The sequence below is a fragment of the Pseudophryne corroboree genome, chromosome 1, assembly GCF_028390025.1.
Source record: "Pseudophryne corroboree isolate aPseCor3 chromosome 1, aPseCor3.hap2, whole genome shotgun sequence".
In the NCBI taxonomy this organism is placed as follows: Eukaryota; Metazoa; Chordata; class Amphibia; order Anura; family Myobatrachidae; genus Pseudophryne; species Pseudophryne corroboree.
Window position 1 is genome coordinate 405409537 of NC_086444.1, and position 17643 is coordinate 405427179.

The following is a 17643-nucleotide window of genomic DNA, read 5'->3' on the forward strand; positions in this document are numbered from 1 at the left end:
ATATATATTTTAAAAAATATATAAATAATACTTGTGCCTCCTAAATAGACAAACCAAGTACCTAAATCCCTTCTAATATAAAAAGATATGCTATTAGCAATTAAAAAAAACACAAAAAAAAACATGTTTTTAAAAATTTTTATTACATTCCGCCAGCAAAGTGAGGCGGATTGAAAATGACGAATTTACTGTCAAAAAGCACTGTTGTCGAATTTACATTCTTCAATTGAATATACTTTTGTCGAAAAGCCGCATTTGTACCATTGCAGAAATGTCGAATTTGTCAAATGTCAAATTTCAAAAAGTCGAATTTGAAAAGTCCGTTTTTTTTTACGAAAAGTACTGTATTGCATTGTCGAAATTTTTTTTGGGGCGAAAAAGTCCAGTTTTTCGACATTTTCGGGAATTCGACCGCAATTGCATATACCCCTTAGCCTGTTGGTGCCTCTGGTTCAAGATCCACTCTACACTACCCGATGTTTCCCTGTGGAAACCAATGTAACCTGCTGAAGAAAAGTTGCTATAAGTTGTTTTTAAGAGAATTGCTGATTTCATCAGAAAGAGGAGCCTGTCATGGGCTGCTATCCCTGCCTCAGCATTCAGTCATGTTTAATGCTTTCATAACTTCATGAGCAAAGGACACCAGCTAGCATACTGTAGGGCACATATTGTATTCTGAGGTGGATAGACTTTGTGATGAGTATCAGACAGATCCCAGAGGTCAATGGTTTGCACAAACACGGCCTCACTGTAATTGGGGGCTGCATTCTTACATCTATTGTACTGTAGATCTACATTTCACTGATCTCTGACGCACGAAGCCCGCTCTTTCCCCATGTGGTGCCTGAGTGAGGAGCTCCTGCCGCCTTCCCATCCTCCTGTGAGAGGAGCCAAAACCCTGACCAATATGAGGTGATGCTGCTGGCGCTGGTTGTATGATGGCACTGCCTGAGGTGATCGCGGTGCCTGCGTGTCCGCAGCTCACCCCAGCCTATGCTCTGCCCAGAGCTGCACGGCTGCCTGCAGGAGCAGCTGGTGGCGGCGCATACATAGGAGATCACGGATGGATGCAGCCGATTCCGCCCACAGGGTATATGTGCTGTGTGCAGTGCACCGGCCGCATCACCTTAGTTATGGCCCTGCATGACAAGTGAGCTAATAATGTCAGTACTCTATCTAACATAGAGTGAGAGTAGTGAGCCAAAACATGTGTGAGCCCTGAAGACAGTACACACAGGGTTGAGAAAAGAGTGTGACGTAACTTAACTATAAAAGAGAATATACAATCTAACATACCGAGACAGTAACAAAATCACACAAGAGAATCTTGAAGTCAGCACTCAACCTACCCTGGATGAGGGAGCATATAATCTAGTACAGACAGTATTCAACCTAGCACCAAGGTAGAGAGAAATGGACAATGAATCTACATGCCATCGACATACTGAAAAGCATTTCCACAGGACTTGACCCATGTAATGTAGTACTCAAACTAATGCAAACAGAGTAACGTGTCATAACTTAAAAAAAAATAAGACTTTAAACCTACCGGTAAAATATTTTTCTCCTAGTCCGTAGAGGATGCTGGGGACTCCGTAAGGACCATGGGGTATAGACGGGCTCCGCAGGAGACATGGGCACCATAAAGAACTTTAGAATGGGAGTGCACTGGCTCCTCCCTCTATGCCCCTCCTCCAGACCTCAGTTAGAGAACTGTGCCCAAAGGAGACGGACAGTACGAGCAAAGGATTTTGTTAATCCAAGGGCAAGATTCATACCAGCCCACACCATCCACACCGTTTAACATGGAATATACTCAACCAGTTAACAGTATGCAACAAAACAGTATCAGGAAAAGACTGATTACAACTGTAACATAACCCTTATGTAAGCAATAACTATATACAAGCCTTGCAGAAAGTAGTCCGCACTGGGACAGGTGCCCATCATCCGCTACGGACTAGGAGAAAAAGATTTACCGGTAGGTTTAAAATCTTATTTTCTCTTACGTCCTAGAGGATGCTGGGGACTCCGTAAGGACCATGGGGTTTATACCAAAGCTCCCAAACGGGCGGGAGAGTGCGGACGACTCTGCAGCACCGACTGAGCAAACGCAAGGTCCTCATCAGCCAGGGTATTAAACTTATAGAACTTTGCAAAAGTGTTTGAACCCGACCAGGTAGCTGCTCGGCAAAACTGTAAAGCCGAGACGCCTCGGGCAGCCGCCCAAGAAGAGCCCAACTTCCTAGTGGAATGGGCCTTTACCGAATTTGGTAACGGCAATCCTGCCGTAGAATGAGCCTGCTGAATCGTGTTACAGATCCAGCGAGCAATAGTCTGCTTCGAAGCAGGAGCGCCCACTTTGTTGGCCGCATACAGGACAAACAGTGCCTCTGTTTTCATAACCCGAGCCGTCCTGGCTACATAGATTTTTAAGGCCCTGACTACATCCAGGGACTTGGAGTCCTCCAAATCTTCCGTAGCCACAGGCACCACAATAGGTTGGATCATATGAAACGATGAAACCACCTTGGGCAAAAATTGAGGACGAGTCCTCAACTCCGCTCTATCCATATGGAAAATCAGATAGGGGCTCTTGTGAGACAAGGACGCCAATTCGGACACCCGCCTCGCAGATGCCAAGGCCTACAACATGACCACCTTCCAAGTGAGAAACTTTAACTCAACCGTCTGAAGCGGTTCAAACCAGTGAGAGTTTAGGAACCGTAATACCACGTTAAGGTCCCATGGTGACACTGGGGGCACAAAAGGAGGCTGGATGTGCAGCACTCCCTTTACAAAAGTCTGGACTTCTGGGAGAGAAGCCAATTCCCTCTGAAAGAATATAGATAAGGCCGAAATCTGTACCTTAATGGAGCCTAACTTCAGTCCCATATCCACTCCTGTCTGTAGAAAGTGGAGAAAACGGCCCAGATGGAAATCCTCCGTAGGAGCATGTTTGGCTTCACACCAAGAAACATATTTCCTCCAGATACGGTGATAATGTTTCACCGTCACCTCCTTCCTAGCCTTTATCAGCGTAGGGATGACTTCTTCTGGAATACCTTTCCCAGCTAGGATTCGGTGTTCAACCGCCATGCCGTCAAACGTAACCGCGGTAAGTCTTGGAACACGCAGGGCCCCTGCTGTAACAGGTCCTCCCTGAGAGGAAGAGGCCACGGATCTTCTGTGAGCATTTCCTGAAGATCTGAGTACCAGGCCCTTCGAGGCCAATCTGGAACAATGAGTATTGTCCGCACTCTTTTTCGTCTTATGATTCTCAATATTTTTGAGATGAGAGGAAGAGGAGGGAAAACATAGACCGACTGAAACACCCATGGTGTCACCCGGGCGTCCACCGCTACTGCCTGAGGGTCCCGTGACCTGGCACAATACCTCCGAAGCTTCTTGTTGAGGCGTGACGCCATCATGTCTATTTGAGGAATTCCCCAAAGACTTGTTATCTCTGCAAAAACTTCTTGATGAAGTCCCCACTCTCCTGGATAGAGATCGTGCCTGCTAAGGAAGTCTGCTTCCCAGTTGTCCACTCCTGGAATGAAGACTGCTGACAGAGCGCTTACGTGATTTTCCGCCCAGCGAAGAATACTGGTGGTTTCCGCCATTGCCACTCTGCTCCTTGTCCCGCCTTGGCGGTTTACATGAGCCACTGCTGTGACGTTGTCTGATTGAACCAGAACCGGTAGGTCGCGAAGAAGATTCTCCGCTTGTCGTAGGCCGTTGTATATGGCCCTCAATTCCAGTACGTTGATGTGCAGACAAGCCTCCTGGCTTGACCATAGTCCCTGAAAATTTCTTCCTTGTGTGACTGCTCCCCATCCTCAGAGGCTCGCGTCCATGGTCATCAGAACCCAGTCTTGAATGCCGAACCTGCGACCCTCTATAAGGTGAGCACTCTGCAGCCACCACAGAAGAGACACCCTGGCCCTGGGGGACAGGCTTATCTTCTGATGTATTTGTAGATGGGACCCGGACCACTTGTCCAGAAGGTCCCACTGAAATGTCCTCGCATGAAACTTGCTGAAAGGGATGGCCTCGTAGGCTGCCACCATTTTCCCCAGAACTCGAGTGCATTGATGAACAGACACTCTTTTTTGGTTTTAGCAGGTCTCTGACCATGTTCTGGAGGTCCTAGGCTTTTTCCATTGGGAGAAAAACCCTCTTCCGTTCCGTGTCCAGAATCATGCCTAGGAATGATTGTCGAGTCATTGGAATCAACTGTGACTTTGGCAGATTTAGAATCCAACAGTGCTGTTGTAGCACTTTCAGGGAGAGCGATCCGCTCTTCAGCAATTGTTCTCTCGATCTCGCTTTTATCAGGAGATCGTCCAAGTACGGGATAATTGTGACTCCCTGCCTGCGCAGGAGCACCATCATCTCCGCCATCACCTTGGTGAAAATTCTCAGGGCCGTGGAAAGCCCAAACGGCAACGTCTGAAACAGGTAATGACAGTCCTGTACAGCGAATCTCAGGTTCCTACTGATGAGGAGGATATATGGGGAAATCCCCCCCTTCCAGACTGGAGATCACTGCCCGGAGCGATTCCATCTTGAATTTGAACTTTTTCAAGTACAGGTTTAGGGATTTTAGATTTAAAATGGGTCTGACCGAGCCATCCGGCTTCGGGACCACGAACAGGGTCGAATAGTAGCCTTTTCCCTGTTGGACTATGGGAACCTTGATAATCCCCTGCTGTTGACACAGCTTTTGAATCGCAGCTAACACTACTGCCCTCTATGGGGGAGAAGCTGGCAAGGCCAACTTGAAAAATCGGCGAGGGGGCACCTCTTCGAATTCCAGTTTGTAGCCTTGGGATACAATTTACATTGCCCAAGGATCCACGTCTGACCGAACCCAGACCTGGCTGAAGAGTCGAAAACGTGCCCCCACCGGCGCGGACTCCCTCAGTGGAGCCCCAGCGTCATGCGGTGGATTTAGTAGAAGCTGGGGAGGACTTCTGTTCCTGGGAACTAGCCGAAGCAGGCGTTCTTTTCCCTCTACCCTTACCTCTGGCGAGGAAGGATGAGCCCCGACCTCTTCTGGACTTATGCGACCGAAAGGACTGCATCTGATATTGCGGAGTTTTCTTTTGCTGCGGGGGAACAAAAGGCAAAAAGGTAGATTTACCCGCGGTAGCTGTTGAAACCAGGTCCGCAAGACCTTCCCCGAATAAAACTTCACCCTTGTAAGGTAAAACCTCCATATGCTTCTTTGAGTCGGCATCACCCGTCCATTGGCGGGTCCACAGGGCACGCCTAGCAGAAATCGCCATGGCGTTGGCTCTCGAACCTAGCAGCCCAACATCTCTTTGAGCGTCTCTCATATATAAGACTGCGTCTTTAATATGACCTAAAGTCAATAAAATGGTATCCCTATCTAGGGTATCAAAGTCAGCTGGCAAGGTATCTGTCCAAGCTGCAACTGCGCTACATACCCATGCCGATGCTATTGCCGGTCTGAGTAAAGTACCCGTATGCGTATAAATAGATTTTAAGGTAGTTTCCTGTCTGCGATCAGCAGGATCCTTGAGGGCTGCCATGTCAGGAGACGGAAGCGCCACCTTCTTGGACAAGCGCGTTAAAGCCTTGTCTACCCTGGGCGAGGATTCCCACCGTACCCTGCCCTGCGCAGGGAAAGGATACGCCATAAGAATCCTCTTGGGAATCTGCAGTTTTTTGTCTGGAGTTTCCCAAGCTTTTTCAAATAACTCGTTCAGCTCATGAGATGGGGGAAAGGTTACCTCAGGTTTCTTTTCCTTATACATGCGCACCCTCGTGTCAGGGACAGAGGGGTCATCTGTGATATGCAAAACATCTTTTATTGCAATGATCATATAATTAATACATTTGGCCACCCTTGGGTGTAACCTTGCATCATCGTAGTCGACACTGGAGTCAGAATCCGTGTCGGTATCAGTGTCTGCTATTTGGGATAGAGTACGTTTTTGAGACCCTGAAGGGCCCTGTGACACAGTCAAAGCCATGGATTGACTCCCTGCTTTTCCCTGGACTCTGCTTTGACCAGCCTCTTATGTAATAAGGTCACATTTGCATTTAAAACATTCCACATGTCCAACCAATCAGGAGTCGGCGTTGCCGACGGAGACATCACAATCATCTGCTCCACCTCCTCCTTAGATGAGCCTTCCGCTTCAGACATGTCGACCACCCCCACACACACAGGGACATATTTATATGGAGACAGTTCCCCACTAAGGCCCTTTAGAGAGAGAGAGAGAGTATGCCAGCACACACCCAGCGCCAACTGACACTGGAAACAAATTCCCAGATAATATAGCGCTTTTTTTATATATAATTATCTGTGTAATACACTCACTGCGCCTTACAAGTGCCCCCCCTCTTTTCAGCCCTGTGTCACCGTATTCAGCAGGGGAGAGTCCAGGGAGCCAGCTTCTCTGCAGTACACTGTGGAGAAAATGGCGCTGGTTAGTGTTGTGGGACCAAGCTCCGCCCCCTCCAGCGGCAGGCTTCGGTCCCGCTCAATTTTGTATAACTGGCGGGGGATTTTTATAACTACTGCCTCCGCAGCCTATATATACTTATATGCCAGTCCTAGAGGTTTATATTGCTGCCCAGGGCGCCCCCCCTGCGCCATGAACCCATCAGTGCCTGCTAGTGTGTGTTGTGTATGGGAGTAATGGCGCGCAGCGGTAGGGAAGATCAGAAGTCTTCTGCCGCCTTCGAAGTCTTCTTTCTTCTTATACTCACCCGGCTTCTATCTTCCGGCTCTGTGAGGAGGACGGCGGCGCGGCTCTGGGACGAACGGCAAGGGGAGACCTGCGTTCCGACTCCCTCTGGAGCTAATGGTGTCCAGTAGCCTAAGAAGCAGAGCCTATCACTTAAGTAGGTCTGCTTCTCTCTCCTCAGTCCCACGATGCAGGGAGCCTGTTGCCAGCAGTGATCCCCAGAAAATAAAAAACCTAACAAAATTATTTTTTCAGAGAAACTCAGGAGAGCTCCCTGTAATGCACCCAGTCTCCTCTGGGCACAGGATCTAACTGAGGTCTGGAGGAGGGGCATAGAGGGAGGAGCCAGTGCACACCCATTCTAAAGTTCTTTATGGTGCCCATGTCTCCTGCGGAGCCCATCTATACCCCATGGTCCTTACGGAGTCCCCAGCATCCTCTAGGACGTAAGAGAAAATCTACATATCGTCGGCATATAGAGTGTGCATGTTAATATCGCATTCCCTTCAGCAGGCTACATTGCATAAAGTAAACTGTGTCACACAATACAGTGAAAACAGTTCAGCTCCATAAAAACAGACATGGAGCAATAAAGCATCTGACCAAGGCTTAGCTTGGGCCATTAGTTTTAACAGAAGTCAGACTTTACTTACAAGAAGGGCTCTAGGACACAAGAATCACAATGTATCTGGAAAGAATGGAAAGAACCTGCAATTCCAGTTGAAAACAACAACCAAACTGTAACACTGAAAATATGCAAACTGACTTACTGTACCGCCTCCTGCATGTACAGTATTCTCTGCAAGCCACTCCCACTAATTGGAGGTGGAATAATAATGGAAGTATATGGAGCTATAGGAATTTTGGCACACTATTGTTAAAAAAAAAAAAAAAAGAAGCTCCCTGCAGGAGAGACATGGATGTGTTTCAACCGAGGTTCTTGTCAGACCACACCAAAATCTTGGCAAAGGTGCGGGCCAACTACTGTGGAGAGCCAGCATTGACCATCCCTCCCAGCTACTGGATGCCCAACAAAGGGAGTCCAGTCTCAATTGCAGTGAGAAAGATGGATTCACTGTTGTTGTTGTTGTTGTTGTGGTTTCCTGCACGGTCCCCATTTCTAATTGAGAGGCAGGAGGCCAGTAGCTGACACCTGTAAGTGCCCGATCGCAAAAGCAGCAGAGACTGAAAAACTTCTCCACCGGAAGCCGGACTCTGCAATGATTAAGTGGCATAAGCTTAAATAAAACGTTAGAAAATCCAGCAGCTAACTCAAAGTAAAACGGAGGTCCCATGGCCTGATGGAATTTATAAAAGGAGGACCATACCTTTACAAACAAGTTTAGTTTAAATTTTGTGCTTGCTCCTAGTTTTGGTAGTGTCCCCCAGATAGGACGAATGAGAAATACTTATGCAACTTTCACTGTGATTTTCAAAATCTGATAAATCATGCAGTATACATCATGCCAGGACTCCACGGAGGCAAAGCACAAAGCAATAACCGGGGATTTATTATTTATTTAGTGAATTATCATTACACCTGTTTGTCAAGGTCTTGGAAAACCAACAACCACAAGTCACCTCAAAAGCACTGGCTCCTCCAAGACTGAACTGAGCTACCTTAATAGCGATTCCCCAAAAAAACAGACAGACAGCAGCAACAAACACACTTCTTAATAGAACGAGAAGTAATTCTTAAAATACATTTATCTTTCAAGCAATACATAAAACTCAGTACTCACTTGTTTTCATTGGTAACTGTAATGGATTTCCCTCCTGGAATAAGCTCATGACATACCAGCTGCAAAACATATAAATACATATATGTATTTCAGCCCAAGTTCTTGAACTTTCATGCAGATCCAATTCTATGCAATATTAATGAAAATAGGACTAAGGGGGTTATTCAGGATTGTCAGCAAACCAAAAAAGCACACTAATGAGAAAAACCATGTTGCACTGCAGGTGGGGCAGATGTAACATGTGCAGAGAGTTAGATTTGGGTGGGTTATTTTATTTCTGTGCAGGTAAATACTGGCTGCTTTATTTTTACACTGCAATTTAGATTTCCGTTTGAACACACCCCACCCAAATCTCTCTGCATGTTATATCTGCCCGACCTGAGGTGCAACATGGTTTACCGGTTTGCTAACAAACATGAAAAAGGGCCCTAACTACAAATATTTACATACTATAATTGTGGCAGTGTCTTATAAAGGAGGGGGGTGCCTTTACAAGACACTTCCACAATTATAGTTTGTAAATGAATCACTTGCAATGAGGAATCAGTCGCAGAGTGAGTGACAGGAAGAGGCATTGTGGGGGGAGGTAACGGGGAGTGTCTGCAAAAACGCATGCATGCCATTACCAGTTTTTGAGAGGTGTCTTATTGTGCACCTGTGATCTAGTACGCATAAAACATGGCGCCAGCGTCGCAGCCACATGGCCATGAAGGCACTCAGGGAGTTGATGTTCCTTGAGTCTGTGTCACAGTTGTGAAGGAGTACGCAGTTGCTGAGCATGTTATTATTATTATTACCAGTTATTTATATAGCACACACATATTCCGCAGCGCTTTACAAAGACTATTTGGCCATTCACATCAGTCCCTGCCCCAGTGGAGTTTACAAACTATATTTCCGACCACATGTACACACACACACACACACACATACACACTAGGGCTAATTTTGTTTGGAGCCAATTAACCTACCAGTATATTTTTGGATTGTACCCGGTGGAAACACATGCAAGCACGGGGAGAATATACAAACTACAACCGTTAGGGCCATGGTGGGAATTGAACTCATGACCTCAGTGCTGTGATGCAGTAATGCTAGCCATTACACAGTCCATGTTGCCACTGTCCATGTTGCCATGGCTTCGGTGGGAGTCCCTGTTCACGTGTGCGTGGCTGCTACACTTGGATGCCTCACAGTTCTGTCACTGAAAAGGACTGCTGCTGCATCAGCATTGCGTTTGGATCTGAATCAGGCCCAATGCACCTGAATATGACCCAAAACTCCAAGTCTTGTACATACCTATGAAAACATCTTTCATAGAGCACCCATGTCAGCCTAGTGTTCTGCAAGTTCTATGTAGATGTGCACCTTTTATATGGTCCCCCAAAGCAATACATATCCGTGACATGACTAATGATTGAGCCATATACCGATGTGTTAACTTACACTGTCGCTGGCAGCGCGGCACAGCATGCCAATTTCCATGCATGTACCCGACACAGTACACCATCCTGTGGCACCGTTCGCACCATGCAATCCTATGGGATTGTGAGGGCGAACACTGCGCATGCCCCTTTTTCATGGCACACATACTGCAGCACAAACAACAGATATAAAAGGACACATCTGTATGTAAGGCAAAAGCTGGTGCTACATTGTTTTACTGCCCTATGTGATATTTCACATCTGCTACCACTCAATTGTCCAGTTACAGGACTGTGGGGCAGATGTATTAAGCCCGGAGAAGTGATAAAGCAATGATCAAGCAGCGATAAGTGCATGATCAGAACGCACCAGCCAATCAGCTCCAATATGTAAATTAACATTTAGGAGCTGATTGGCTGGTGCGTTATCACCTTGCACGTATCACTGCTTTATCACTTCTCCAGGTTTAATACATCTGCCCCTATGTTAGCCATGATTGAGGGGTCTAAGACAAAAATAATTTCAAACAAATTAAACAATCATATACCTGACCCATGACGTCTTCATCATAAGAAAGTGTGAGGCCTAGATCGCCAATATCTCCGTCGTAACGCTGCAAAATATTACACATCAATAAAACACAATGTCACAATCCAGTCTGTGGAGTTTCTGCAGAACTGCCATATACAGTTATCTGATTTTACTATGAGTAGATGAATAAGGAGAGCTTTGCAAGTATCAAATCTTCAAAAACTGATATGCTAACAACTTAATAACAATCGACCAACATTTTTTTAATGGCACACTATCATACCTCCCAACATGACCCTCTCCAGGAGGGACACAATGCTCTTCTTCTGGACTTTTCTCTTACTGTATGATTGCCATCACCTGTGCTGAAACACCTTTCTTATCCATTAACCTGTTCAACACAGGTGATGGCAATCATACATTAGGAGAAAAGTCCAGAAGCAGAGCATTGTGTCCCTCCTGGAGAGGGTCATGTTGGGAGGTATGCACTATTAAGTGCACTGCACTTAAGGTAGCTAAAATGAAATGACAGGATTGTATATCGTAAGAAACTACTAATTTTATTGTGCCTGGGAAAATTACACAACACTGCTTAAAAAGATATTTATTCATAAAATAATCAGAATAACAATTTGATTTACTGAACTGGAAACATTAATGGAAACCGATTTTTTTTTAATGATTTCATAATACAGCTGGTATTAATTTTGAGAAATGTATAATTGTTTAATAAATGGTTCTTGTCATGTTTACACATATAGGTTATCATCACCACTACGTACTGTAAGAATACAAAATATAAGTGACTCATGCCACACTGACCTTAATGGATGTGAGATTCTTGTAGAACTCAGAGTCCAGAGACGGCAGCTCATCCACAGAGCTGTAGAAAATGCTGTGATGGTGCCCTAGCAGCTGGCTGACAAAGAAGGAAGCAAAGGGAACATCCACCACAATACCCTACAATGGCAAATGCACAAGATTTCAGTTTAACAGCTGCATTGAGTTTTTTGGAGTAGAATTTCTGGACGTTAATATACCTCGTAGACTGCCTTTCCCAGCATCTTCCCTACAAACTCAAACAACTGGAGGTAGTTCTCATGGATATAAGACGTAGGAGATGGGTATAATCGATCTCCAGAGCTGGTAGTCTGAAGGAATTGAGATGAAAAAAATATATAATAAAGGAAGCACTGAGGAGTACGAAACTTACCTGGCTTGTCAATTACCTTGAAAAGATTCAGTGCAGGATCAAACACTTTCTTAATGATCTCCTCTAAGAATTCTTTAAAGACTCCATCTTGGTCAATTCCAGCCTCATCTACCCCTAGGTCATTGACAAATTTCACTCGAATAACACCTTTCATTGCATTCTGGGAGAGCTGTCTCAGCTGGTCATACCCATCCTATCAAGCAAACACAACAGGTAACTACAAACTGACATAAATAAACAAGTAATTTATTAATTTTTTTCCTCCGCCTTTTCCTGTTTCCAGCTCCCCATCTCCATCAAAACCCCCAACAGCAATATTAACAAATTTTATACCATGCAAAAAAGAGGTTGCATATAAAGCAAAAATTTACTATATTTAAACCCCAATTAAGTGTTTAACAGAACCTCAAGAAATTTTAAATTGAAGAGGGTACTCTAACTAGTAGTGAGGCAACAACTAAAAGCCCTCTAGATGCAATGCCAGAGGAGGAAATATAACCAACAAGTTGGAATCGAGCGCTAAACAAGGCCTCCTGTCACCCCTAAATTCATTGGATGGATTTTACCTTTGCCTGGACCATCACTGGACCCTCATCTAAACAACTATTTGTTGGACATTCTTATTTTCATCTAAGGATCGGATTCCACCTAAAGGACACCGTAACTCTGGTGAGGACCCCACATTCTAAACATCCATGTTTATGGGACTTTTTTTCCTCCAGCAATGAACGTGTGGTACAACCTTTCCTGTGACTGTGTTGTCAGTCTTAAGAAGTACTAACTGTCCACTCACATTTGCCTTAGGCCCAGTGTCATTCAATACGAACAGGCAAAGTTCAGTAAGATTGATAATCCATGGTCAGTAGCGGATCTTGCCACGGGCAAGCAGGACTTTTGCCCGGGGCGCCGCCTTCCGGAGGGCAAGATCCGCTGCTGCTGTGTGCCCCCCCGCTGCCCGCCTGCTGCCGCTGGCCGCTGCCCCCAGCTGCCGCTGGGAAGGCAAACTACACACGTACGCGTCTAGTTTCCCTTTGTGGAGAGGCCCTTTACTGTGCGGTGTGCGATGACGTCATCGCGCACCGCACATCATTTCAGTCTCTACAGGGGGCGTAAATGACCACGCCCCCTGTACAAAGCCACGCCCCCTAATGCCGCCCGGGGCGCCAGAAGCCCCGGAACCGGCCCTGTCCATGGTGATCAACTGAGCATTGTTTTTATACTTCATTTGTGTATTAAATTTCTGAATTCATTCTAACAATCCATCCGGTTTAATTAGCTAGCACTGCCACTCTTTCTCTTTATCAGTACTGTTAGGTGCAAGTTGCAGAGCTGCGATTTTCTCTGCAATTTAGAATTTAGCATTCCACTTAGAAACTTGCATTAAAACCAGGCAGCGTAAACTTGCATTTTCCATTTTCACCTCACTAAGTGTGAGCAATGGTTGTGAAAATCCTTATTTTAAGTTTAAATGTCAGGACACCATGCAGAACCCCTTAGACACCGTCCCTAATGACTATTTAGGCAGTTGGAAGTTCCAATTTGCTTTATTAGTCTCATAATTACATGTCATTTTTGGGGGTTTAAAATTACTCCAAAATCAACTTCTCTGTTGCTTTATGCACTCCAAATTTGATTACAGTATTTAAATACTTTTGGGGAAAAAAAGATTGTTATTTTTTTTACATTTAATGTCACCTCAAAGTACCCCATATTTTTTCCTGCTTTTTTCCATTTTTTTGTATGAAAGTAAATGAAAAAAGTTGGCGTTTTATAATCCCTATACATAGTAAATTTATGAGCAGGGTCCTCTCCTACCTCTATTACTGTCTGTTATTACCCAGTTTTATTTTATCACTATTGTATCCAATTGTAAAGTACAAGGTAATTTGATGCGCTATATAAGAAACTTTTAAATAAATATTTTTTTTTACTTTAAAAAAAATAATGCACAAATCAGCCAATTAACACCATTTAAAAATCTCAAGTACTTTCTTTATGACCACTAACAGCCATCTGCATGAAAACTAAATTGTAATTTTTTTGGGGGTTCAGGAAGGTCATCCCACTTTTTCATGCACTTCTCTCACATCGCATAAGACCAACAATTCACAAATCCTTTCTGCGAGTACCGCAAATAAGCATATTTCATTGGATTGGACAATTCTTGGAAGTGCGCATTCATGCAGATGTCTACGAGTTTCATGAATCAACTCACAACTCAAACCTAATAGGATTGACCCCTATGTTGTATAAAATAATTATAAAAACGGTTTTCTCTTACGTCCTAGAGGATGCTGGGGACTCCGTAAGGACCGTGGGGTATAGACGGGCTCCGCAGGAGACATGGGCACCTATAAAGAACTTTTAGCATGGGTGTGCACTGGCTCCTCCCTCTATGCCCCTCCTCCAGACCTCAGTTAGATCTTGTGCCCAGAGGAGATAGGGTGCATTACAGGGAGCTCTCCTGAGTTTTTCTGTGTAAAAGAATTTTGTTAGGTTTTTTATTTTCAGGGAGCACTGATGGCAACAGACTCCCTGCATCGTGGGACTGAGGAGAGAGAAGCAGACCTACTTAAATGATAGGATCTGCTTCTTAGGCTACTGGACACCATTAGCTCCAGAGGGAGTCGGAACACAGGTCTCACCCTGGGGTTCGTCCCGGAGCCGCGCTGCCGTCCTCCTTGCAGAGCCGGAAGATAGAAGCCGGGTGAGTATGAGAAGAAGAGAAGACTTCAGATCACAACACACACAGGCACAGATGGGTGCTGGGCGCAGGGGGGGTGCCCTGGGCAGCAATAAATCTAGTTTTTGGCACAAATATATATATTAGGCTGCGGAGGCAGCAAATAGACGATCCCCCGCCATTTTAATGAAATTGAAGCGGGACCGAAGCCCGCCGCTGGAGGGGGTGGAGCTTGATCCCTCAGCACTAACCAGCACCATTTTCTCCACAGAAGCTGCAGAGAACGCTGGCTCCCCGGACTCTCCCCTGCTGAACGCATCAGAGGGCTGAAAAAAAGAGGAGTGGGGCACATTTCAAGCGCAGTGAGTGGGAATAACATTGGCATTATATATAAAAGCGCTATCTGGGTTTTCCAGTGTCAGTTTGGCGCTGGGTGTGTGCTGGCATACTCTCTCTCTGTCTCTCCAAAGGGCCTAGTTGGGGAATTGTCCCCGTATAGTTATATCCCTGCGTGTGTGGGGGGTCGGTACGTGCGTGTCAGCATGTCTGAAGCGGAAGGCTTATCAAAGGAGGAGGTGGAGGAGATGAGTGGTGTCCCCCCGTCGGTAGTGCAGACTCAGAAATGGATGGATATGTGGCATATGTTAAATGCAAGTGTAGCATCATTACATAAGATGCTAGACAAAGCAGAATCCAGGGTGACATCAGGGGGTCAATCCACGGATTGGACCGACTCACAGGGCCCGTCAGGGTCTCAAAAGCGTCCCGTCACAAATTGTGGACACAGATACCGACACTGACTCTGATTCCAGTGTCGACTATGATGATGCTAGATTGCACCCTAGGGTGGCAAAAACTATTCAGTATATGATTATTGCAATAAAAAATGTTTTGCATATCACAGACGACCCCTCTGTTCCCGACACGAGGTTGCGCATGTATAAGGAAAAGAAACCTGTGGTAAACTTTCCTCCATCTCATGAACTAAATGAGTTATTTGAAAAAGCTTGGGAATCTCCAGATAAGAGACTGCAGATTCCCAAATGGGTTCTTATGGCGTACCCTTTCCCTACACAGGACAGGGCACGTTGGGAATCCTCTCCCATAGTGGACAAGGCTCTAACACGCCTGTCCAAGAAGGTGGCGCTGCCGTCTCCAGATACAGCGACCCTCAAGGACCCTGCGGACCGCAGGCAGGAGACTACATTAAAGTCTATTTATACACATACTGGTACTTTACTTAGACCGGCAATAGCGTCGGCATGGGTATGTAGTGCAGTTGCAGCTTGGACAGATACCCTGTCAGCTGACCTTGATACCCTAGATAGGGATACTATTTTGCTAACTTTAGCACATATTAAAAACAAAAGGGAGGGAGAATATCCAAAGGATAGATGTGGGCGCTGTTTAGTTAAGAGAAAGTGTTGTTTAAAAAAGAAAAAACAATATTGTTTTTATATATATAAAATATATTGTAATTTGTATGGTTTTTCCAAAAAGTACCAATCACCCTTCTGGCTGCCCACAATGGTGGACCTGGGTACCCACCGTATATACAACAGAAAAAAGAAAATATGTGGGCGCTCAGAGGGGATGATAATACAACGGCTGCTGGTTTTGTAAATATACAAATTAGTTTATTGGTAAAATAATAGTTTTAAAAGATAAATAAATAAACACTGGAAGGCTGAGTGCCTTTACATTGCATATACACAGTTAAAAATAAAAATAAATAAACATATATGTAGTATTCAAGACTGTGTCCTAGGCCTCAGGACTTGCTGGTATTTAGACACAACTTAATGTGTTGTTTTCCTTGCATGCAAAAATCAACTGTTAGATGGCTGTAAAAAGTTGGTGCATATTGAGCTCAAAGTGCAAAGTTAAAAGAAAAGCTGGTTAGAATTGTAAAGCTTATTGATACTTCACCAATGTTGAACTGGTATATGGAAAGTTCGGAAGCAAACTTATGATAATGCTGGCTGAGCTGGGTCCACCTGTCTCACGTCCATAAGCCTTGTTTGATTCACTGACCAATAGCGTAGCCAACCGCTCTGCGGCGGTTCCCTGGGGCAAGTCCTGCCGTTGGTGGTGCAGTGTGCTGGCGGCTGACACTAGGCCAGGATGGGACGGAGAGCAGAGAGTCCCACGTGCAAGTCCTGGGTAGCAGTGGACGCTGTGGTGCCGCGTTCCGCGACTTCCGGGTTCGGGGCTTCCGGTTGCGTTCCACCTGCGTTCCACAGTCGGATGAGTCACCTGACGCGTTTCTCCGCCTCCAAAGTGGGCGGTTTCATCAGAGGTATGCTTAATGGTGTTTGTGGTCTCAATTTATATCAGCGTGTAGCTCCTTATTGGTTACCAGAAAACGGGTTATCTTTAACCCTTTGTATGTACTGTTATTATGAGAAAAAAACCATCAGTAGAACAGCATCAATAGCCGTGCAAAAATTTTTTGGGATCAATAATATATTGAATAAATGCAATCTTAAAACACATATGTGAATGATAACGATATGCCTATAAGGCCACATTGAGATGTTCATTAACTAATCATACATATTTAACTATCCAATTTGGACTACAAGTGTTATAATCATTTATAAGGCTAGATCTGGGAGACATAGCTAATAAAGTGCTAATGCTAAGTATACATAGAATAAGTCCCGGTATGTTTCTGCTACCTAAAATCCTGATGGATTGTGACTTTGAGCAGACTGTTATTATATAATTATATAGTTATAATATCATTCATAGAATAGACAAATACAGAGGAGGAATATTCATCTAGGGGATCCCACATAAATATTCAGTACAGATGTAACCTACTGTTATGTGTGGGTCTACCCTCAGACATACATAGACTTCAAATACTTAAATGTAATGGCCAAGTGTCTTTTGTTTAATTAATTAGTAGTACATCCTTAGGTAAACCAAAAAATAAGTAGACAAAAAATGCAATGGGATGAAGGATTTTACTAATGTAGCTATTTATAACTTCCCCCTCATCCCACAGATGTGTCTTCATGTGTAGACGACTGCATACATACAGAAACTCACTTCAAAACAGTTGACACCAATGGCTTCCTTATGTACAGTAACAGCCACCTCCAAGCATGGCGTAATAACATACCGAAGAGCCAGTTTTTAAGGCTCAAGAGGAATTGTTCCAGGGAGACCAGCTATAGAGAACAAGCACACAAATTATACCTAGCCTTTCAAGAACAGGGTTATCCTGATCAGATCCTGTTAAAAGCCCTCCATGAAGTGGATCATATAAATGTGGGATCCCCTAGATGAATATTCCTCCTCTGTATTTGTCTATTC

At 44.8% G+C, this 17643-nt stretch overlaps 1 protein-coding gene across 3 annotated transcripts in view; it reads right to left on the reverse strand.

Moving 5' to 3' along the window:
- Positions 1 to 17643, reverse strand: part of UBE3B (ubiquitin protein ligase E3B) — a 143104-nt gene that overhangs the window by 28516 nt on the left and 96945 nt on the right. For all 3 annotated transcript variants that reach the window (XM_063913237.1, XM_063913235.1, XM_063913236.1), the window contains exons 20-24: positions 11653 to 11829; positions 11464 to 11574; positions 11246 to 11383; positions 10440 to 10505; positions 8468 to 8526 (exon numbers count right to left, since the gene is read on the reverse strand). In XM_063913237.1, coding sequence (XP_063769307.1) covers positions 8468 to 8526; positions 10440 to 10505; positions 11246 to 11383; positions 11464 to 11574; positions 11653 to 11829 — 551 coding nt within the window. The remainder of the gene's footprint in view (positions 1 to 8467; positions 8527 to 10439; positions 10506 to 11245; positions 11384 to 11463; positions 11575 to 11652; positions 11830 to 17643) is intronic.